The sequence below is a fragment of the Larus michahellis genome, chromosome 20 (assembly GCF_964199755.1).
Source record: "Larus michahellis chromosome 20, bLarMic1.1, whole genome shotgun sequence".
Lineage (NCBI taxonomy): Eukaryota > Metazoa > Chordata > Aves > Charadriiformes > Laridae > Larus > Larus michahellis.
The window spans coordinates 2,243,286-2,266,979 of NC_133915.1; the positions used below are offsets into that span (position 1 = coordinate 2,243,286).

At 55.3% G+C, this 23,694-nt stretch overlaps 1 protein-coding gene across 7 annotated transcripts in view; it reads left to right on the forward strand.

Annotated features, from left to right (window-relative positions):
• Nucleotides 1-23,694, forward strand: part of LOC141733351 (uncharacterized) — a 33,676-nt gene that overhangs the window by 8,771 nt on the left and 1,211 nt on the right. The window contains exons 1-7 of one of the 7 annotated variants that reach the window (XR_012584273.1): nucleotides 3,464-3,533; nucleotides 5,794-7,194; nucleotides 9,901-9,972; nucleotides 10,437-10,508; nucleotides 12,157-12,258; nucleotides 13,105-13,878; nucleotides 14,279-14,362. Coding sequence is in view for 1 of the 7 variants with exons in the window: in XM_074563602.1 (XP_074419703.1) it covers nucleotides 10,437-10,508; nucleotides 12,157-12,258; nucleotides 13,105-13,293; nucleotides 13,816-13,878; nucleotides 14,279-14,423; nucleotides 14,545-14,596 (623 nt within the window). In the remaining 6 variants the exon portion in view is untranslated. Of the gene's footprint in view, nucleotides 1-3,463; nucleotides 3,534-3,604; nucleotides 3,684-5,793; nucleotides 7,195-9,900; nucleotides 9,973-10,436; nucleotides 10,509-12,156; nucleotides 12,259-13,104; nucleotides 13,879-14,278; nucleotides 14,424-14,544; nucleotides 15,682-23,694 lie in introns of those variants that run through there. The other 6 variants (XR_012584272.1, XR_012584275.1, XM_074563602.1 and 3 more) reach the window with 6 other exon arrangements.

Consider the following 23,694-nt stretch of genomic DNA (forward strand, 5'->3'; position numbering starts at 1 on the left):
CAGGAATTCTGGAAGTGATCGTGGACTGGCCAGAAGGCAAGGATTTCGGAATGTCACCAGAGGAGGAGGTGATGCATGCGGAAGAGGCCCCACCATATAATAAACTGCCAGAAAATGAGAAGAAATATGCCCTGTTCACTGATGGGTCCTGCCGGATTGTGGGAAAGCATCGAAAGTGGAAGGCTGCTGTGTGGAGTCCTACACGACAAGTTGCAGAGGCCAGTGAGGGACAGGGTGAATCGAGCCAGTTTGCAGAGGTGAAAGCCATTCAGCTGGCTTTGGACGTTGCTGAGCGAGAAAAATGGCCAGTACTTTATCTCTACACTGACTCATGGATGGTGGCAAATGCTCTGTGGGGGTGGTTACAGCAGTGGAAGCAGGGAAATTGGCAGCGCAGAGGCAAACCTATCTGGGCTGCTGAACTATGGAAAGATATTGCTGCCCGGATAGAGAATCTGGTTGTGAAAGTACGCCATGTAGATGCCCATGTACCAAAGAATCGGGCCACGGAGGAACATCAGAACAAGCAGCAGGTGGATCGGGCTGCTAGGATTGAAGTGGCTCAGGTGGATCTGGACTGGCAACATAAGGGTGAACTATTCATAGCTCGGTGGGCCCATGACTCCTCAGGCCATCAAGGAAGAGATGCAACATATAGATGGGCTCGTGACCGAGGGATGGACTTGACCATGGACACTATTGCACAGGTCATCCATGAATGTGAGACATGCGCTGCAATCAAGCAAGCCAAGCGTTTAAAGCCTCTTTGGTATGGAGGGTGATGGCTGAAATATAAATATGGGGAGGCCTGGCAGATTGATTATATCACACTGCCACAAAGCCGTCAAGGCAAGCGCTATGTGCTCACAATGGTGGAAGCAACCACCGGATGGCTGGAAACATACCCTGTGCCCCATGCCACTGCCCGGAACACTATCCTGGGCCTTGAAAAGCAAGTCCTGTGCCGACATGGTACCCCAGAGAGAATTGAGTCGGACAACGGGACTCATTTCCGAAACAGCCTCATAGACACCTGGGCCAAAGAGCATGGTATCGAGTGGGTGTATCACATCCCCTGTCACGCACCAGCCTCTGGGAAGATAGAACGATACAATGGACTGTTAAAAACTACACTGAGAGCAATGGGTGGTGGGACTTTAAAACACTGGGATACACATCTAGCAAAAGCTACCTGGCTAGTTAACACCAGGGGATCTACCAATCGGGCTGGCCCTGCCCAATCAAAACTTCCACGTACTGTAGAAGGGGATGAAGTCCCCGTAGTGCACATGAAGAACGTGTTAGGGAAGACAGTCTGGGTTAGTCCTGCCTCAGGCAAAGGCAAACCCATCCGTGGGATTGCTTTTGCCCAAGGACCTGGGTGCACTTGGTGGGTGATGCGGAAGGATGGGGAAGTCCGATGTGTACCTCATGGGGATCTGATTTTGGGTGAGAATAGCCAATGAATCAAATTGTGTGTTGTTCATGACTAAGTAACACTGTCACTGTATGTCCTCATTGCTATAATTGCTATCAGTTGTACTACGAGTAAGGCACAGGGATGATGGGATAAGAACTGGCCTCAGCAGCTGGCGCCCAGCAACTTCCTCAAGATCTACATCTTCAGCCCATGGACTGTGTGCATGAGCCACACCGGGTGCGCCAGCCACAAGCTCCAAAAAATACAGCATGCAACAGACCAGCACCACACAGCATCTCACCTGCCCTGAGAGGCTGTTCTAACAGATGGATCCCAAAGCCATGGATTACAAGAACTCAACGGACACTTTGGAGGGATGGCCCATAAACTAAGGGCATTATATCTGCATGAATATATATGTATATATATATGACAGGGGAAAGTGGTGGCAATTCATTGGAACCTGTAAGATCTGGGCATGGCATAGATGGTATGGACTAAGGGGTGGATAATGTCCTGGTTCTGGCAGGGATAGGGTTAATTTTTCCTAGTATTCCATGCCATGTGAGCCATGCCCACCCTGAGCTGCCGGGGGAGGGGGCAGGAAGTCGCCGCTGGGAGCGGGCTGGGGCATCCCGGTCCAGTCGGTGAGCGGCGGGGAGCGGCGGTTCCGTAATCGTGTTTGTATATGCCTCTATCCGTGTTATTGTCATTGTTTTGCTTGTTCCCTTTGCTGTTCTGTTAAACTGCCTTTGTCTCAACCTTTTTCTTCTGATTCTTCCTGTATTAGGAAGGCCCGAGCGAGCGGCACGTGGTTCTTTGTTGCCGTCTGAGGCTAAACCACGACATCCAGGTTGTAACGGCAGCAATGCCAGGAATTCAGCAATTCTGGGCCAAACTTTATATCGGGGTAGGCAGGGACGAGGACGCCCACGGTGTCAGCAGGCAGGAGCTGGGCACAGGACCCGCCGACGGGCCAGGGGAACCCAGCCTCCCTGGTGGGACCGGCCCGATAAATTCTGAGCCAGTGAGGCAGCCATGGGGCTTGTCAACAGGTCATCACCCTCTTACATCCCGGTCCAACTACGTTGGGTCCAGGAGGGGTTCGTACTGATTCTGAGCGTGAGTTTGAGACACAAACAAGGTCAGATGCCGCTCACTGCAGTTTTATTGTTATTCCCCATCATTAGTCACTAAGATGAGCACTAGAGCGAAGGAGGAAGTAGAGAAAAGGCAGAAAAAAGAGGAGCAGTATTACGGAGCACAGCAAGAGTATAGTCACCACCACAGGCCCGATGGCAACTCATCGGTCCTTTGGAGTTCAATGGCTTCCCATTGATCCGTAGGTCTCAAGTGACGGTGGTGAGGGTCCCAGTTGTGTTCTGGCTTGGCGCTAGTTTATAGTCCCTGTCGGCTCGCAGTTCGATCAATCAGCGTGCAGGTCGTCTTGGCTCGGCCAGTCACCGTTTGATGCGGTTGCTGGGTGAGATTTTCCTGCCCCTGTTGCGTGGGCAGCGCTTGACTTAGCACAGTCATCCTGCCACAGTAAATTTGGGGTACCCTTGGTTGGCAAGTGGACCATGCAGGCAGCAGCAGGCAAACTTCCAGACATCCCGTTGGTCTGCCAAAAGTCAGACCTTTTGGCTCTGGACTTTCCTGGCGCCTTCAACCTCAGAACCACCCTTTCTCACTCGCCCCAGGTCCAGCCTCAAAAATTTCCATAAAGAATGGAAATCCCATAAAGAAAAGAGAGGCTTCTTCCCACTGTCTCTGGAAAGCCCCACTCTGCCCTCCTGGCACCGTCGCTGTGGGAGAAATTCTCAGAGGTTTGATGGTTTTGAGCCCGGTTCTGGGGAGAGCGTTAGCACAGAGGTTACTGGGGCAATGAAAGCCGTCCCCAGAGAGGGTGAGAAGAAGCAACACTTTTCCCTCCTGGCTCCTTCGCCCGCGGGGTGAGAACAGGCCCGGGTTGTCGGCCCTGGCGCCTTGCCAGGAGCTCGCGCGCCACCCCACGTGATACTGGCCGACCAATAGGAGCGAAGGGGCGTGGCGCCACAGCCGAGTCCCTCGCGGTGGCCGGGGGCCGGGGCCGGGCTCACGCGCCGCAGCGCAGGTTAAAAAAGAGGGGGGGAGGAGGGAGGGCCCCGCGCGCGAGCGGGACAGGATGTGACATCAGAGGGGCGGGGGGGATGGCGGGAAAACGGCACTGGGACAGGAAGGGGAAGAAGCGACACGGTGGCGGGGGTGAGGGGCCGACGACACGGTGAGGCCGCGTTAGTGACGTCAGCGCGGGGGTCGGGGGTGGGCGAGGGGCTGTGGGTGAGGCTGCACGGTGGGGAGCGGGGGGAGGGCTCGGGCCTGCTACGGAGGTGAACCCGGGCCTGGTCGTGTGGGGACCGGGGCCCAGGGGAGGTCCCAGGCCCTGTTCTGAGGCGACTGAGGCCATGGGGGGGCCGCAGGGCCCCTCCTGAGGTGACAGTGGTTATGGAGAGGCCCCAGCCCCTGTCCTGAGGCGACAGCGGCCGTGGGGAGGCCCCAGGCACCCTCCTGAGGCGACGGAGATGGAGGAGAGGCCCCGACCCGAGGTGAGAGTGGCCAAGGGGAGGCCCCAGCCCTTGCTCTGAGCCGACAGTAGCCGAGTGGAGGCCCCCTCCTGAGGCGACAGTAGCCGTGGGGAGGCCCCAGACCCATTTCTGAGGTGACAGTGGCCAAGGGGAGGCCCTGCTCCCTGGTGCCCAGCCCAGCATGGTGCCCCCATCCTGGTCCCACATCACCCAGGGCCCAGCCTGGCCCTTCATTGCTGCGCTGGCCCCCGGGCCCTGCTGGGATGTGGGTGTCCCTGCCCCTGCGTTCCCCTCGGTGAGGGCCGTTCTGCTCACCCAGGGGGGTGTCGGGGCATTGTCCCACCTGGCACAGACCCACCGTTCCCTGAGCTGTGCCCTGTCCTTTGCAGTTGGGCCGGGAGCTCCCAGTACCGCCAGTTTATCCAGTGTAAATACCCACTGAGGTCTGGGACTGGCTTCAGTCAGCATGGGGGCACTGGGAGCTGCTTTTCAGCGTCCCCGGCCTCTCTTCATACCCACCGCTCAGCTCCGGCGGTGACAATAAATGTCGCTTTGCCGCTGTCTGCGTCTGTGGGACGCTGGCTCGAAGGCTTGGCTGCGTGTGGCTTTTCACACAGTGCCTGGTTTTGCCCCAAAAAGGGGGGTTTTGGTGGTGGTGGTGAGGAGGCAGGGGTGAGCGGAGGGCTCTGCCGAGGGGTCGAGGGGAGCCGGGCAGCCCTCCCAGCCCGCCTGGTGTCTCACACCAGGACAGGGTGGGGCAGGGGAAGGGGGAAATGCGGTTGGCAGGGGAGAAATGTTTATGGATTGTGTCAGGAACGGTGTGGCCAGGACTGGGGCAGTGACCGTCCCCCTGTACTGGGCACTGGTGAAGCCCCACCTCGAATATTGTGTTCATTTTGGGGCCCCTCACTCCAAGAAGGACATTGAGGCGCCAGAGCGTGTCCAGAGAAGGGCAACGGAGCTGGTGAGGGGTCTGGAGCATAAGTCTGGTGAGGAGTGGCTGAGGGAGCTGGGGGTGTTCATCCTGGAGAAGAGGAGGCTGAGGGGAGACCTTCTCACTCTCCACAACTCCCTGAAAGGAAGGTGTAGCCGGGGGGGGTCAGTCTCTTCTCCCAAGGAACAGGCGATGGGACAAGAGGAAATGGCCCCCAGTTGCGCCAGGGCGGGTTTAGGATGGAAATTAGGAAAAATTTCTCACCACAAGGGTTGTCAAACATCAGAAGAGGCTGCCCAGGACACTGGTGGAGTCGCCATCCCTGGAAGGATTTAAAATCCGGGCAGACGTGGTGCTGAGGGACGTGGGTTAGTGGTGTTTTGGGCAGGGCTGAGTTAATGGTTGGACTTGATGATCTGAAAGGCCTTTTCCAAGGATTGTGGGTCCAGCAGCACCAGGGCTGCTCGCTGGGTGTCGCTCGTGCTCCTCGGCTGCCAACCTGCTGCCAAAACCCGACCCAGGTGGATCTAGTGGGAAATCGCTCGGTTTCTGTCCCGTCCACGCAAGCTTTTCTCTCCCATTGTTGCTGCCTCAGATGGTGGTTTCCACTCCGGTGTCCCTCCGAGGAGCTGCTCTGTGTGTCCCCTTGCCGCGTGTCCCCCCGCAATGGTGTCAGGCCACCCAGCTTTACGTCCCACGTCCTTTCAGCCAGTCGCTTCCCCCTCTCTCTCTTTGTCCCCTCCATCTCTGTGGCTGCTGGGGACTGAGGACGGCCACTGCCACCTGCGTATCCTGTGGGTGTCACCAGACGAGCACCGCATCCCCGCTGTCCCTCCCCAGGCGGTTAAGTCACCCCCCTCTCTCTGCCCTTACAGGTTTCCCAGAGGATGGAACCGGCATCGGTGAGGACCAAAGTCCCCTCCTTCCTGTCAGACCTGGGGAAGGCCACGCTGTGGGGCATCTGGAAATGTCCCCGCTGCGGCACTTACAATGGCACCAGAGGCCTCATCCGCAAGAACAAGACCTGCGGCACCATCTTCCGCTACGGCACCCGCAAGCAGCCCAGCGTTGACGCCGTCAAGATCGTTAGTGGCTTGGACTTACTGGTTTATTCAGTGCAGCAGAGGGACCGGGGACCGGATTACCGGTGCTTTGTGGAGCTGGGGGTCTCGGAGACGGCCGTCCAGACGGTGGACGGGACCATCATCACGCAGCCCCCAGCCATGGAATGAGGGAAAGACTTGGAAGAAAAAGGCAAAACTCACGCGTTGAGGTAAAGGCAGTTTAACATTACAGCAAAGAAAAGAAGAAAACAACAACAAGAATACTGAGAGAGGAATATACAAAACATGATTACGATAGCACCGCTCACTGACCGGACCTGGGAAGCCCCAGCCCTGCGAAGGGGCAGCTCCCAGGGCATGGCCCACAGGGGATGGAATACCTGTGTCCCTGCCAGGTCCTGGGGAAATTAACCCTACCGCCACCGGCACCAGGACAGCAGGTTGCCAGTTTGAAAAGGAGCCAGCTCTCTTAACACCCTCGGGTGGATATCGTCAGGGCCCATTGATGTGTAGGGCTCAGGCTCCTGTAATAGCTTCTATACCACCTCTCCCTGGGTTTGTGTTTACGTCAGCCTGGATTGTTGTTCCCAAGGCCAGCCGCCCAACGAAGGGAATTCCCTTTCTTGGGAATAAACTGGTTTTGTGCTTCCAGGAGAGCATTCTTGAAAAACTCCCAGCACTCACTTGCTCCTCCGGGGAAGCTTCCCGTGGAATCCCTGCCGTCTGGGCTCTCAGCAAACTGAGCCTTGCTCTTCAAAAATCTGAAATCTTTGCCTCAGTGCTAACCTTCAGGGCGCCCGGCAGGATCCCAGACTCCACAATACTGAGATGACTGCAGCCGAGGCTGTCACTAACTGAGGCGCTACGAGGCAGGTGGGCTTGGTTTGTGAGTAGCACGTCCAGCATCCTCGTTCCTGCTTGGCGCATCTTAAAGCGAGAAAGATTGTAGCCACACAGTCTTCCCTTTTTCCTCTTCTTCTGGTTAAAAAGAGTTGAGAAGTTAAGGGAAGGGTTTTTACTTCAAGTTTTCAGGAGCGTGTTCAAGATGTCTTTTGCATACTGTTAGACACTGAACATCCTAAACTAAACGGAACTGTCAGTTCCCGTGTTCGGTGACCTCTGAGGTTTGCAAGGCGTGCTTGACTGTGTACAGACATCATTTTATCCTGAAAATGAGAAAAAGAGAATGTTTCCCCTGCGCTGGCTGTTCAGGTAAAATGACTTTTAAGATTTTTTGTTTCCTCTTTTGAAAGATATTGCTTTAGGTAAAGGTCTGGGATAAAAATGACTCTATTTCTATTCTCTCATAGTCTGGGCCTTTTTTTGTCAGTGTCAGGGAAGGACGGAATTCCTTCTTCCCCCGCCCCTCCTCATGAGAGCACTGGAAAGAGAATGAGATACATCTGTTCCTTAGTACCTGCAACAGCAGCTCCTTGGACAATTAGAGAGAAGCCCACCTGTATGCACGCTTTGCTCCCGCTGCTTTCATTGTTACACGGGCAGCATGGCTTGTGCTAGCCAGTGCCTAGAGGAAGAACAAGCATCTTTGTAACCTCGCTCTGGAGACCGCTGGTGGCTGAATGAGCATCCACACTTTAAAGAGCATCACTGACGTTTGATAGACCCCGTGCAAGTAGTTACTAAAAGCCCATGTGAGGCGATTGCAGGCTTGCGATGCCTTGATGCCTACCACATTCCCTTTTAGCCAGGACCTTCTTTTGACTCTTCTAAGGTGTCATTATCTCTGACAACATCAGTGGCTAACCACGTAGCAGAACTAAAAGAAATTGGCGAGGTTCTTTCAGTTGTGCCCTTTTCTTTATTTCACGTTACTAATAAGGAGCGTGAAGGTTTTAGCCTTTGCATCCTCATCCCTTCCCAGTGCGTCTTCTGACTCGGTGTAACACTCCAAAGTTAGGTAAGGTTTCCAGGTTTTCCCTGGAAGACTTTGTGGACAAGTCCACAGGCCTGCCGAGCCCAGCCTTAGGAGCGGACGCGCTGGCCGTGGAGCTGGTGATGTTGGAGGTGTCGGAGGAGAGAAGTCGAGCAGGGTCTGGTCGCTGGGGCACGGCGGGAGCTGCGCATCTGAGCACACCCCACGCATGGACATGTCTGGCATCCACGCGGCCGGGAGAGCAGAACTGACCCCGCACTGCTCTTCCAGACACGTTTCGATAGAGCCCATGGGAATGCGGAGAACTGGTGTACCTGTGGGGTCAGAGATGCTCCATTTGACTCATGAGCAAAAGCAAAAAAAGAGGCACTGGTATTTCAAGCACTCAGTCTTAAGTCCTGTATTTAGGCAACTCTCTCTCATCAGAGTCTCACCAGCGACTCCAAGCTTTCAGTCTCTTTCACCGGTAGGTTCCTGAAGCAACACTGGAGAAGACAGGCCTTGTTTGACTCCATTTCTTAATCCAGAAAGCAAAAAGGATATCTAACTCTCCCTAAGCATCCTCCTCACCTCAAAGACAGGGAAAGGTATTTTGAAGGTGTCAGCCAATGGGAGGAAGACCTTTGGAAAAGGTCTAACTCGTTCTGGCTGAACCCAGTGGATCCCATTAAGGCCGACGTTGCGTCTGACTGGCGAGGATCTTCTCCGAGCACGTCAGGTGGCGCAAAGGCCAGAGCACAAGGGCAGTCTTCTAACAACTCTGCTGAGCAGCTGTGACTGAAGTGCAGTAGTTCGCAGGCTCAGCAATTCATTGGCAGCGCCTCTACGTGACGGGGATGCAGCTTTCGCACGTATTTTGCTGTGCACGAGAGGGAACTGCCCCAGAGCCCGCGGGCAAAAGGCTTACATGCTGAGTAAAGCCGGGCTTTTCTTTAGAGAAGTTTTGTTTTCTGTCTTGTGGCCCATTTGACAAAGCAGCCAAGTCTGTCTGCTGTGGGAGTGTTTTGTCCAGAATCGCTTCCAAGCCAAAAAGCAGTGTTTTCCAGGTAACGGTTGGGGACGAGCCTGGGTTGGCCAGTTTTGCCGCGCTGGGACTCTGCAGGTGTCACAGCCGGTCCCGCTGGGGGCGGTGCCCCAGGGCCGTGGCTGCGGTGGGGTGGCCGGGCTGTGAGGTCACAGAGCCCCGCTGTGCCACACCCTCACGTGCAGTGCTGTGCCGCGGGCAGTGCTCCGGCTGTGCCAGCAGCGGCAGTGCCAGCAGCGGCAGCGGCAGTGCCAGCAGTGGCAGCAGCGGCAGCAGTGTCAGCAGCAGTAGCAGCAGTGGCAGTGCCAGTAGTGGTAGCAGCAGCGGCAGTGCCAACAGCAGCAGCGGCATGGTGCAGGTGCAGGGGGCCGTGACCCCGGCCCGCCTCCTTATCCTCCTCCTGGTGCTCCTGCAAGCCCATGATGCCTGGGCTGCTCCGTGGAGAGCGCCAGGATTAGGTAGGCGGGCAAGCCGTCCCCCAGCCCTGGCAGCGTGGCACAGCACCCAGCGCACGTCGGGGTGGCAGCGGGGCTGGGGTCGTGGTTGGGAAGGGCTGGGAGGGCAGCGGTGCCGGGCGAGCCGTGGCCAGCTCTGCGGGTGTCAGGAGGCTGATGCCTCATGGGGAGGTGGCTCTTCTCCACAGAGAAGAGCTGTGGGAGGTGGGGAGGACTCTTCTCCATGGGAGGTGTGAATGGTCAGTGTTTCCCTCCGGTGCTTCCCTGTGGGCTGCTTCTGTGCACAGTAGACATCTCCTGGGAAGGAATTCCCAAGGGGCCATATGTTTCTCCATCCGGTCCTTGAGGATGGACGTGCACTTGGCCTGGAAACAGTATCCTGAGAGCTGCCAGGTGCCAGCGAACGGGTCACCCAGGCCCCTCTGCAGCTTCGGAAATCTCCAGCCACGTCTGGGTCCCACGACAGTACCTGACCCCTCCAGTCACTGCAGGTCACTGAGAAAGCAGTAGATCACCACATCTCATGGAAACGTGCTTGATTACAGCTGTGCCTGCAGCCGACGGCCACCTGACTTCTCTGCCGGATCTCGTCCGGGAGCCTCAGGGCGATCCCACAGGTGTGTCGCTTGAATGAGTGAGCATTTAGGTTTTCATAGTCTGTTGATACGAAGTCTGACTTAATACCTTCTTGGCCGATGCTCAGACGTGCAGAAGAGCTGAGGGGGAATGGGTCAGGCTCAGTGATGTGCGCTGGGTCACTCGGCCTTGCACAGCGTTCCTTCCCAGCCTCTCCGACCCTGCGCTGCTTCCAGCGCCTGCCGCAAAGCCAGCGGGCTTGTTGGGCTTGAGTTTAGAGCTGGTGTGAGCTCCAGGGAGTCCCATCTCGCGACAGCTCGGTGCGTGCTTTGTTTCAGAGGGGCATGGTCCAGGTGCCCAGTGGCTGTGCACAATGCTCCTGCGTGGAAGGGAGAGACGCGTGCCACGGGTCAATCCCGTGTTTGAACTGCATTCGCTGCCGTTCAGGTGGGAAGAACTCTATTGAAATACCTCACGGGAGCTGCTCTGGTGTGTTTGTTTACAGACGTGGCTGGAGGCGATGGATATCCAGGTTCCCGGCTGGGTTCCAGGGCTGACGCTCAGGGAGATGGCATGGGTACGTCATGGCTTTTTACATCGTTTGAGAGCTGCCAGCTGAAAGCCCAAATGAGAGCGAGGCATCTCTTGCGGGTGTGAGAATATAGAACTGCATGGTGTGTGCCCTGTCATTGCGTGATCCCCTTAACGTGTTCTGCTATGATGGAGTGTATGCCAAGGGATGCTGGCAGCTTCCCGTGGGTGTTTGGTTGCAGATGTGGGTACAGAGGGGGCGTTTCCAGCTCACCTGGCATTGCAGGGGGGAGGAATCACGGAATCACGGAATCTTCAGAGTTGGAAGGGACCTCTAGAGATCATCTAGTCCTACTTCCCTGCTAGAGCAGGATTGCCTAAAGCACATCCCTCAGGACTGCATCCAGGCGGGTCTTGAAAATCTCCAGAGAAGGGGACTCCACAACCTCCCTGGGCAGCCTGTTCCAGTGCTCTGTCACCCTCACCGTAAAGAAGTTTTTCCGTGTATTTGAACGGAACTTCCTATGTTCTAGCTTGTGCCCATTGCCCCTTGTCCTGTCACTGGAAACCGTTGAAAAGAGCCTGGCTCCGTCCTCCTTAAACCCACCCTTTAGATACTTGTAAACATTAATCAGGTCCCCCCTCAACCTTCTCTTCTCCAGGCTAAAGAGTCCCAGCTCTTTCAGCCTTTCCTCATAAGGGAGATGCTCCAGTCCCATAATCATCTTGGTTGCCCTACGCTGGACTCGCTCCAGTAGTTCCCTGTCCCTCTTGAACTGGGGAGCCCAAAACTGGACACAGTACTCCAGTTGTGGCCTCACCAGTGCAGAGGAGAGGGGAAGAATGACCTCCCTCGACCTACTGGCCACAGTCTTACCTATGCAGCCCAGGATGCCATTGGCCTTCTTGGCGACAAGGGCACACTGCTGGCTCATGGATAATTTGCTGTCTACCAGGTCCCCCAGGTCCTTCTCCTCAGAGCTGCTTCCCAGCATGTCCGCCCCTAACATATACTGGTGTTTGGCATTCTTCCTTCCCAGGTGCAGGACCCTACACTTGCTTTTGTTGAACCTCATTAGGTTCTTCTCTGCTCAGCTCTCCAGCCTGTCCAGGTCACGCTGGATGGCAGCACGGCCCTCTGGAGTGTCGGCCACCCCTCCCAGCTTGGTATCATCAGCAAACTTGCTGAGGATGCACTCTGTCCCCTCATCTAGGTCATTAATGAATATATTGAACAAAATTGGTCCAAGTATTGACCCCTGAGGGACACCACTCGTTACAGGCCTCCAACTGGACTCTGTGCCGCTGATCACAACCCTCTGAGTTCTGTCACTCAGCCAGCTCTCGATCCACCTCACTGTCACCTCGTCTAGCCCATACTTCCTCAGCTTCCTAATGAGGATGTTATGGGAGACAGTGTCAAAAGCCTTGCTAAGGTCAAGGTAGATGACATCTACGGCTCTCCCCTCATCCAGCCAACCCGTTATAACATCATAGAAAGCTATCAGATTGGTCAGGCATGATTTGCCCTTGGTAAATCCATGCTGACCACTTCCAATAACTTCCTGTTCCTCTATGTGTTTGGAGACGACATCCAGAATGAGTCGCAGGGAAGTTTTGACTGACTTCCCTGACAAAGCACTCGCTTTCAGTACTTAATTTGTGAGAAATTCAACTTTCTACTTTCCGTTAAGGTCCTCAAAGAGCAAAGTCTAAAGCTGAAAAGAGAAAATCTTCCCAGCGGTCATCAGAAGTCCTAAAGGAACTCCTGAAGGAATTGGACAAAGCGGCACATGGTGGGCATATCTCACTCTTAAGCACAAGGCTCGGGAAGCCGAGGTTTTAGCTGCCTGTGTGGACAAGCCGTAGCCTAGACAGCAGGAAGGGATGGATCAGAGCCTCCCTGCGGTGACACTCAATTTCACGCCTTGCAGGCGCTGGCGAGCTGCAGACAGAGACGGTCCAGAGTCTCTGCTGCCAGGTGTGGTCCAAGCTGAGTGCCAGGGACAGCTGCTGCCCCAGTTAGAGCGTTACTCCTCAGAGCTGCTCTGGGCAGACGGTGGTGTCCAGCTGGCAGGAACTGGCGGGGCTCGCGTCTTGAGCGCGTGAGGAACTGGCCGAGGAGCTGATCCCAGAGAAGCCGTGAGAGGGCCAGCGCCCTCTCTGCAAGTCAACAGAGAGGAGAGTGGCCCTGGGTGGCAGAGAGGATGCGCAGGCAGCTTGGGGCCGCTGGGACCGGCAGAGTTGGCCAGGGCCGGAGCAGCCCCAGCTTCACAGCCTGGTCCAGCCTCGTTGTTCTCCTTGATGTCTGAGGACTCTTGGGGACACCTCGGGCTCAGGGACAGGTGAAAGCTAGACACCCGGCTTGAGGCCGGACACCTAACTTGAAGGCCGCTCAAATGAAGGGCTGTGAATTCAGCCTCGGGTGGTTTACCTGTCTCTTGCCGGTTGTGTTTTAGGTAACTTGGGTGTGTTTTTCTGGTTCTTTTGGGGGACTGTGGGCTCTTGTGTGCACTGGTACCCGAAAAGTGTCTCGCCCTTGAATTTTTCTCCATGAAGGACACGTTGTTTGGCCTAGTGACTAGGTGCACCCCCAAATTCCCAGGCTTTGTGTCTAAGCGATACTCATGTATTTTGGGAAGTATCGCCTCCTGAAGACACCATGTTGCCCATGAGGAGCGGTTACTTCTATCTCGTTCAACTGGCCTGCTTTCTTTTGAAAGTGAGGGACTGGGGGCCTGTGGAGAAGGAGGCGCTTCAGGAAGGAGGCAGTCGGGCAGCGCCAGTCTCTGATGAATCAACGAGGGCAATTCAATCAGCAGGCGTGCCAGGTAATTGCCGTCCCTCGGTCATCCAGCGTCCTGAATCAAAATCCCTGGGTGTCTGCAGGCTCTTCCCCTGGTGCCCGCTGCCGCACATCGTGTCAGCAGCCAAACTATCCAAAAGAAGCCAGGAAGGGCTCTCTGAGGATGACTGTCACCTCTGGGCTGTGGAGGTTATGGCCAGCAGTGTGCGCCTAACCCTCTCTGGATGCGGGGGGATGCTCACCGCCCACCACACCCAGTTCACCCGAGTTTCAGAACTTTGCCATTTTGGGAAGGAGGCCATCTGAGCCAGCCTCAGCAGATGATGGGAAATGCGGCTCTTAATGGAACGTACCTCCCGTAATAGCTGCACCCCAGAGCTTGCCGTGAGTCCCCCTAGGCACAACAGCGGGGGATCCCTCCTGTGACCTGAGGTCCAAAGGGCTGCACTGAGAGATGGGGCACGGCTTAGAGGGAACCTGCACCGTCCTTCTGCACCCTCTGTGCCTGGGCCATGCTGAGGCTTTACCTTTCTGGGATTTTTGGCAGTGCTGTCCAACCCCGGGGAAGCCCACCACGCTGGGATGGATGACTTTCTTCCAAAGAATGCAGGTACTGAGCAGTCTTGCAGGGGGCCAGAAGTGGGAGACAAGTCCTGAAAACTTGGGGCATGCAAGCGGTGCCCATGCTGAAGAAAAGGCAAAGGGGGAGAGGGAGGTTGGGGTGTCTCCCGAGAGGGCCTGACTCCATCCCTTCGGGGTGTGGGTGCTTGGCTGGGGCGGGAGAGCTGGGGGCAAGAGGAGAAAGAGAGGCTCCAGAGTGCACTGATTTGCGATGACTGTGGGGGTTTCCTTTGCTTCCACCGAAACCAAGGAGACGACGCAGCCCCAGGCTGTTCCCTCCTTCAGGGATGCTAACAAAGTGCGAAAGAACGTTCGCTGGCAATGTCAGACCTCCTGTGAGACTGCCAGTGGCGCGCAGGACACACTAACGTACGGAATTGTTCCCCCAGGTGTGGATGGCAAGAGAAACACAAATGTTGCGGATCCTAAAGACTTCCAAAAGTATTGCATAGAAGGCGCCATGGCGATCCTAGGCTCCATGCTGTTTGGGATGGGACTGTGTTGTGCGATCTGTCTGTGGAGGGTGAGGAAAAAGTAAGTTGTCATTGGGGGAGGTGCCGAACTTCTGTATTAGATGGCTGCTATTAGCCATGAAGCATTTAGAGGTAGGGTGTTCTGGAGTATTCAGGGCCTCAGCAGCCTCCTCTCTCCACAGGCGCCTCTCTGCAGCTTCACAAGCCCAGCCCAACCCCAGCAGCTACCACTAGGACCCGGACAACAGCACCACCCATCCCAGCACCTCTGGGAACCGGCCCCAACCCCAGCAGCCATCACCTGTGCCTGGGAAACTGTCCCACCTGCCAGGGAGCACCCGGGAACCGGCTTGCGACAGCCTGGACAGCCGCCCGGCCTTCCCAACCCAACGCCCGCCTTCCCCACTGCCCTGCTCGGCCAGACAACCCTTCGGGACCAGGCCAGCGCCCTCCAGCCCCTGCAGGAACTGAAACCACCCGCCTGCCCCCCAAGACCATCGCCCTCGTCGTCCTGCAAGGGTGCCAGGTGGCCTCGACAGCAGTACGGGTTTGGGCTGCCACTACACTCCGGAGTGACAGCTGCAGGGGTCAACCATTCTGATTTCAGCAGAATAAAGGCGTAGCCATAAATACAGACCAGTCATGCCATTGTCCAGTGTCCTGGTTCCAGCGGGGATAGGGTTAATTTTTCCTGGTATTCCATGCCATGTGAGCCATGCCCACCCTGAGCTGCTGGGGGAGGGGGCAGGAAGTCACCGCTTGGAGCGGGCTGGGGCGTCCCGGGTCCGGTAGGTGAGCGGCGGGGAGCGGCGGTTCTGTAATCGTGTTTGTATATGTCTCTATCCGTGTTATTGTTGTTTTCTTGTTCCCTTTGCTGTTCTGTTAAACTGCCTTTGTCTCAACCCAAGAGTCTTGCCTTTTTCTTCTGATTCTTCCTGTATTGGGAAGGCCCGAGCGAGCGGCACGTGGTTCTTTGTTGCCGTCTGAGGCTAAACCATGACAGTCCTTTTTGGCGCCCAACGTGGGGCTCGAAGGGTTGAGATAACGACAGAATTCAACTAGAGCTTGGAAAAACGAATTTGTTGTATGCGTTTATTGTATTAGGCAAATAGTTGCTGGTCACCATGTTGCCTGGTTTGTTCTCATGGCTGTGTTATGTGAATTCCTGTATGGCTTATGTACTCCTTGCGATGATTTTTGTTACTTCTGGGAGAGGGATGAGGATTATCATTTTGTTGTCCTGTGCAATATCGGCTTATGAGATGATAACATCACTTGTTAGACAGTTACTTTGGGGCTTTTATGTGGTGTTGCTGTCCTCTCCGTACCTTGGGCATCGTCTCTCAGAATTGATTAATAATTACACCCAGTCTGTGGGGGAAACAGGGGGGACACTTTCCCCAGGTCTTTTGCCTCCCTTTTCTCCTTCGGGTCAGGTATGGCAGCTTTTGAGAATTTTGAATATCCTTGGGATACTCAAACCAGCCTGGTCCTATTGTTATGTCTGCTGAATGTGTTCCAGGTCCTGTTTAAGGTTAAACAGCTATTTAAGACTACCACCCGGAGATCTGCTCCGAGGCTGGACAGTCAGGGGTGGCACGGCCTGTGGGAGAACATGGGCAGGTACCTAGAGAACTTCTCACCTCCAATGGTCTGGGAATTCACCCCTGAACAATTACAGGACCCTGATAAAGAGGTAGAATATTTGAAGGGAAAATGCTGTGGCTATTCTAGAGAGGCACAACTCACCGCACTGTGCTGGGCCCTGGCCAGTATCTATCAGGCACTGCTCAGTATTATGCAGCACCCTCAGGGGGAAGAGATGGAGACCAGACCAGCAGCCACTGCGGCTACTGCAACCCCTGTGGCAGCCACTGCCGCTGAACCAGGGAAACAATCTGTGCCAGTATCAGTTGCCCCCATACAGAAGAAGAGGTACACGAAGAAATCAGTTCGCTTAGTAAGAGATGATGATGAACGAGGGTCATCACGAGAGCAGGAGGAAGAGGCAGAACCAGAGATAATTACTCGATCCCTATCCTTGAGTGAGCTGCGGGATATGCGAAAAGATTTCAGCCGACTTTCAGGCGAGCACATTGTCACCTGGCTGCTCCGGCGCTGGGATAACGGGGCCAGTAGCCTGGAATCAGAGGGTAGAGAAGCCAGGCAGCTGGGATCCCTGTCTAGGGAAGGCGGCATTGACAAGGCAATTGGGAAGAAGACCCAAGCCCTCAGCCTCTGGAAACGACTCCTGTCAGGCGTGAGGGAGAGGTACCCCTTCAGTGAGGATGCTGTATGTCAACCAAGCAAGTGGACTACCATGGAAAGAAGTATCCAGTACCTGAGAGAATTAGCCATGGGGGAGATGATTTATTATGACTGGGACGATGCAGACTTACCCACAGACCCTGATGAGGTGCAATGCACAAGGCCCATGTGGCGGTAGTTTGTACGGAGCGCACCATCGTCATATGCCAACTCACTGGCAGTAATGGAATGGAAAGGTGAAGAGGGACCAATGGTGGATGAGGTGGCTGGCCGGCTCCGGCGATATGAAGAAAGTCTCTCTTCCCCCCTTGTCTCAGCTGTGGAGAAACTGTCGCGGAAGGTCCAGCAACTTGAAGAGAATATCTCCTACTCCCCACCTGCACGGGCCAGCGTCTCAGCTATTAGAAGCAGGCATTTCCCCACTCAAGAGAGAGAGTACAGAGGGTACACACCACGAGGCACCCTGTGGTTCTACCTGCGTGACCACGGAGAGGACATGAGGAACTGGGATGGACAACCTACTTCGATCCTGCGGACACGGGTACAGGAGTTGCAAGGAAGGACAACCACAAAAGGGGATCCCTCCAGGAAAAGTGCTGCCCCAGTTTCCAGTGGGCCATTCCCCAGACAGAGCAGAAGGCCTGATCTTGCTTCTGATCCTCTTGAAGGAACTTCCAAGTCATTTCTGCAAGAAGTGAGTAATGGATACTATGACCAGTATTAGAGGGGCCCTGCCTCCGGCCAGGTGGAGGAAAGGGACAACCGGGTTTATTGGACGGTGTGGATTCGATGGCCTGGCACATCAGACCCACAGGAGTGTAAGGCTCTAGTGGACACGGGTGCACAGTGTACTTTAATACCATCAAGCTATAGAGGGGCAGAACCCATTTGTGTTTCTGGGGTAACAGGGGGATCCCAAGAGTTGACTGTACTGGAGGCAGAAGTGAGCCTAACTGGGAATGAGTGGCAAAAGCATCCCATTGTGACTGGCCCAGAGGCTCCATGCATCCTTGGCATAGGTTACCTCAGGAGAGGGTATTTTAAGGACCCAAAAGGGTACTGTTGGGCCTTTGGCATAGCTGCCTTGGAGACGGAGGAAGTTAAACAGTTGTCTACCTTGCCTGGTCTCTCAGAGGACCCTTCTGTTGTGGGGTTGTTGAGGGTCGAAGAACAGCAGGTGCCTATTGCTACCACAACGGTGCATCGGCGGCAATATCGCACTAACCGAGACTCTCTGATTCCCATCCATAAGCTGATTCGTCAACTAGAGGTGCAAGGGGTGATCAGCAAGACTCGCTCACCCTTTAACAGTCCCATATGGCTGGGTGAAAATCTAATGGAGAGTGGAGGCTAACTGTAGACTACCGTGGCCTGAATGAAGTCACGCCACTGCTGAGCGCTGCCGTGCCGGACATGCTAGAACTCCAGTACAAACTGGAGTCCAAGGCAGCCAAGTGGTATGCCACGATTGATATCGCTAATGCATTCTTCTCAATCCCTTTGGCAGCAGAGTGCAGGCCACAGTTTGCTTTCACTTGGAGGGGCGTCCAGTACACCTGGAATCGAGCGCCCCAGGGGTGGAAACACAGCCCCACCATTTGCCATGGACTGATGCAGACTGCACTGGAACAGGGTGAAGCTCCAGAACATCTGCAGTACATTGATGACATCATTGTATGGGGAAACACAGCAGAAGAAGTTTTTGAGAAAGGGAGTAAAATAGTCCAAATCCTTCTGAAAGCTGGTTTTGCCATAAAACAAAGTAAGGTCAAGGGACCTGCGCAGGAGATCCATTTTTTAGGAATAAAATGGCAAGATGGACGCATCAGATTCCAATGGATGTGATCAACAAAATAGCAGCTATGTCTCCACCAACTAGTAAAAAGGAAACACAAGCTTTCTTAGGCATTGTGGGTTTTTGGAGAATGCATATCCCAGATTACAGTCTCACTGTGAGCCCTCTGTATCAAGTAACCTGAAAGAAGAATGATTTTAAATGGGGTCCTGAGCAACAACAAGCTTTTGAACAAATCAAACAGGAAATAGTCCATGCAGTGGCCCTGGGGCCAGTCCGGGCAGGACAAGATGTTAAAAATGTGCTCTACACCGCAGCCGGGGAGAACGGCCCTACCTGGAGCCTCTGGCAGAAAGCACCAGGGGAGACCCGAGGTCGACCCCTGGGGTTTTGGAGTCGTGGATCCAGAGGATCCGAAGCCCGCTACACTCCAACAGAAAAAGAGATATTGGCAGCATATGAAGGGGTTCGAGCTGCTTCGGAAGTGGTTGGTACAGAAGCACAGCTCCTCTCAGCACCTCGACTGCCGGTGCTCGGTTGGATGTTCAAAGAAAGGGTCCCCACCACACATCATGCAACTGATGCTACATGGAGTAAGTGGATTGCACTGATCACGCAGCGAACTTGAATGGGAAACCCCAGTCGCCCAGGAATTCTGGAAGTGATCGTGGACTGGCCAGAAGGCAAGGATTTCGGAATGTCACCAGAGGAGGAGGTGATGCATGCGGAAGAGGCCCCACCATATAATAAACTGCCAGAAAATGAGAAGAAATATGCCCTGTTCACTGATGGGTCCTGCCGGATTGTGGGAAAGCATCGAAAGTGGAAGGCTGCTGTGTGGAGTCCTACACGACAAGTTGCAGAAGCCAGTGAGGGACAGGGTGAATCGAGCCAGTTTGCAGAGGTGAAAGCCATTCAGCTGGCTTTGGACGTTGCTGAGCGAGAAAAATGGCCAGTACTTTATCTCTACACTGACTCATGGATGGTGGCAAATGCTCTGTGGGGGTGGTTACAGCAGTGGAAGCAGGGAAATTGGCAGCGCAGAGGCAAACCTATCTGGGCTGCTGAACTATGGAAAGATATTGCTGCCCGGATAGAGAATCTGGTTGTGAAAGTACGCCATGTAGATGCCCATGTACCAAAGAATCGGGCCACGGAGGAACATCAGAACAAGCAGCAGGTGGATCGGGCTGCTAGGATTGAAGTGGCTCAGGTGGATCTGGACTGGCAACATAAGGGTGAACTATTCATAGCTCGGTGGGCCCATGACTCCTCAGGCCATCAAGGAAGAGATGCAACATATAGATGGGCTCGTGACCGAGGGATGGACTTGACCATGGACACTATTGCACAGGTCATCCATGAATGTGAGACATGCGCTGCAATCAAGCAAGCCAAGCGTTTAAAGCCTCTTTGGTATGGAGGGTGATGGCTGAAATATAAATATGGGGAGGCCTGGCAGATTGATTATATCACACTGCCACAAAGCCGTCAAGGCAAGCGCTATGTGCTCACAATGGTGGAAGCAACCACCGGATGGCTGGAAACATACCCTGTGCCCCATGCCACTGCCCGGAACACTATCCTGGGCCTTGAAAAGCAAGTCCTGTGCCGACATGGTACCCCAGAGAGAATTGAGTCGGACAACGGGACTCATTTCCGAAACAGCCTCATAGACACCTGGGCCAAAGAGCATGGTATCGAGTGGGTGTATCACATCCCCTGTCACGCACCAGCCTCTGGGAAGATAGAACGATACAATGGACTGTTAAAAACTACACTGAGAGCAATGGGTGGTGGGACTTTAAAACACTGGGATACACATCTAGCAAAAGCTACCTGGCTAGTTAACACCAGGGGATCTACCAATCGGGCTGGCCCTGCCCAATCAAAACTTCCACGTACTGTAGAAGGGGATAAAGTCCCCGTAGTGCACGTGAAGAATGTGTTAGGGAAGACAGTCTGGGTTAGTCCTGCCTCAGGCAAAGGCAAACCCATCCGTGGGATTGCTTTTGCCCAAGGACCTGGGTGCACTTGGTGGGTGATGCGGAAGGATGGGGAAGTCCGATGTGTACCTCATGGGGATCTGATTTTGGGTGAGAATAGCCAATGAATCAAATTGTGTGTTGTTCATGACTAAGTAACACTGTCACTGTATGTCCTCATTGCTATAATTGCTATCAGTTGTACTACGAGTAAGGCACAGGGATGATGGGATAAGAACTGGCCTCAGCAGCTGGCGCCCAGCAACTTCCTCAAGATCTACATCTTCAGCCCACGGACTGTGTGCATGAGCCACACCGGGTGCGCCAGCCACAAGCTCCAAAAAATACAGCATGCAACAGACCAGCACCACACAGCATCTCACCTGCCCTGAGAGGCTGTTCTAACAGATGGATCCCAAAGCCATGGATTACAAGAACTCAACGGACACTTTGGAGGGATGGCCCATAAACTAAGGGCATTATATCTGCATGAATATATATGTATATATATATGACAGGGGAAAGTGGTGGCAATTCATTGGAACCTGTAAGATCTGGGCATGGCATAGATGGTATGGACTAAGGGGTGGATAATGTCCTGGTTCCGGCGGGGATAGGGTTAATTTTTCCTGGTATTCCATGCCATGTGAGCCATGCCCACCCTGAGCTGCCGGGGGAGGGGGCAGGAAGTCGCCGCTGGGAGCGGGCTGGGGCATCCCGGTCCAGTCGGTGAGCGGCGGGGAGCGGTGGTTCCGTAATCGTGTTTGTATATGCCTCTATCCGTGTTATTGTCATTGTTTTGCTTGTTCCCTTTGCTGTTCTGTTAAACTGCCTTTGTCTCAACCTTTTTCTTCTGATTCTTCCTGTATTAGGAAGGCCCGAGCGAGCGGCACGTGGTTCTTTGTTGCCGTCTGAGGCTAAACCACGACATCCAGGTTGTAACGGCAGCAATGCCAGGAATTCAGCAATTCTGGGCCAAACTTTATATCGGGGTAGGCAGGGACGAGGACGCCCACGGTGTCAGCAGGCAGGGAGCTGGGCACGGGACCAGACGACGGGCTGTGGGATCCCAGCCTCCCTGGTGGGACCGGCCCGATAAATTCTGAGCCAGTGAGGCAGCCATGGGGCTTGTCAACAGGTCATCACCCTCTTACATCCCGGTCCAACTACGTTGGGTCCAGGAGGGGTTCGTACTGATTCTGAGCGTGAGTTTGAGACACAAACAAGGTCAGATGCCGCTCACTGCAGTTTTATTGTTATTCCCCATCATTAGTCACTAAGATGAGCACTAGAGCGAAGGAGGAAGTAGAGAAAAGGCAGAAAAAAGAGGAGCAGTATTACGGAGCACAGCAAGAGTATAGTCACCACCACAGGCCCGATGGCAACTCATCGGTCCTTTGGAGTTCAATGGCTTCCCATTGATCCGTAGGTCTCAAGTGACGGTGGTGAGGGTCCCAGTTGTGTTCTGGCTTGGCGCTAGTTTATAGTCCCTGTCGGCTCGCAGTTCGATCAATCAGCGTGCAGGTCGTCTTGGCTCGGCCAGTCACCGTTTGATGCGGTTGCTGGGTGAGATTTTCCTGCCCCTGTTGCGTGGGCAGCGCTTGACTTAGCACAGTCATCCTGCCACAGTAAATTTGGGGTACCCTTGGTTGGCAAGTGGACCATGCAGGCAGCAGCAGGCAAACTTCCAGACATCCCGTTGGTCTGCCAAAAGTCAGACCTTTTGGCTCTGGACTTTCCTGGCGCCTTCAACCTCAGAACCACCCTTTCTCACTCGCCCCAGGTCCAGCCTCAAAAATTTCCATAAAGAATGGAAATCCCATAAAGAAAAGAGAGGCTTCTTCCCACTGTCTCTGGAAAGCCCCACTCTGCCCTCCTGGCACCGTCGCTGTGGGAGAAATTCTCAGAGGTTTGATGGTTTTGAGCCCGGTTCTGGGGAGAGCGTTAGCACAGAGGTTACTGGGGCAATGAAAGCCGTCCCCAGAGAGGGTGAGAAGAAGCAACACTTTTCCCTCCTGGCTCCTTCGCCCGCGGGGTGAGAACAGGCCCGGGTTGTCGGCCCTGGCGCCTTGCCAGGAGCTCCCGCGCCACCCCACGTGATACTGGCCGACCAATAGGAGCGAAGGGGCGTGGCGCCACAGCCGAGTCCCTCGCGGTGGCCGGGGGCCGGGGCCGGGCTCACGCGCCGCAGCGCAGGTTAAAAAAGAGGGGGGGAGGAGGGAGGGCCCCGCGCGCGAGCGGGACAGGATGTGACATCAGAGGGGCGGGGGGGATGGCGGGAAAACGGCACTGGGACAGGAAGGGGAAGAAGCGACACGGTGGCGGGGGTGAGGGGCCGACGACACGGTGAGGCCGCGTTAGTGACGTCAGCGCGGGGGTCGGGGGTGGGCGAGGGGCTGTGGGTGAGGCTGCACGGTGGGGAGCGGGGGGAGGGCTCGGGCCTGCTACGGAGGTGAACCCGGGCCTGGTCGTGTGGGGACCGGGGCCCAGGGGAGGTCCCAGGCCCTGTTCTGAGGCGACTGAGGCCATGGGGGGGCCGCAGGGCCCCTCCTGAGGTGACAGTGGTTATGGAGAGGCCCCAGCCCCTGTCCTGAGGCGACAGCGGCCGTGGGGAGGCCCCAGGCACCCTCCTGAGGCGACGGAGATGGAGGAGAGGCCCCGACCCGAGGTGAGAGTGGCCAAGGGGAGGCCCCAGCCCTTGCTCTGAGCCGACAGTAGCCGAGTGGAGGCCCCCTCCTGAGGCGACAGTAGCCGTGGGGAGGCCCCAGACCCATTTCTGAGGTGACAGTGGCCAAGGGGAGGCCCTGCTCCCTGGTGCCCAGCCCAGCATGGTGCCCCCATCCTGGTCCCACATCACCCAGGGCCCAGCCTGGCCCTTCATTGCTGCGCTGGCCCCCGGGCCCTGCTGGGATGTGGGTGTCCCTGCCCCTGCGTTCCCCTCGGTGAGGGCCGTTCTGCTCACCCAGGGGGGTGTCGGGGCATTGTCCCACCTGGCACAGACCCACCGTTCCCTGAGCTGTGCCCTGTCCTTTGCAGTTGGGCCGGGAGCTCCCAGTACCGCCAGTTTATCCAGTGTAAATACCCACTGAGGTCTGGGACTGGCTTCAGTCAGCATGGGGGCACTGGGAGCTGCTTTTCAGCGTCCCCGGCCTCTCTTCATACCCACCGCTCAGCTCCGGCGGTGACAATAAATGTCGCTTTGCCGCTGTCTGCGTCTGTGGGACGCTGGCTCGAAGGCTTGGCTGCGTGTGGCTTTTCACACAGTGCCTGGTTTTGCCCCAAAA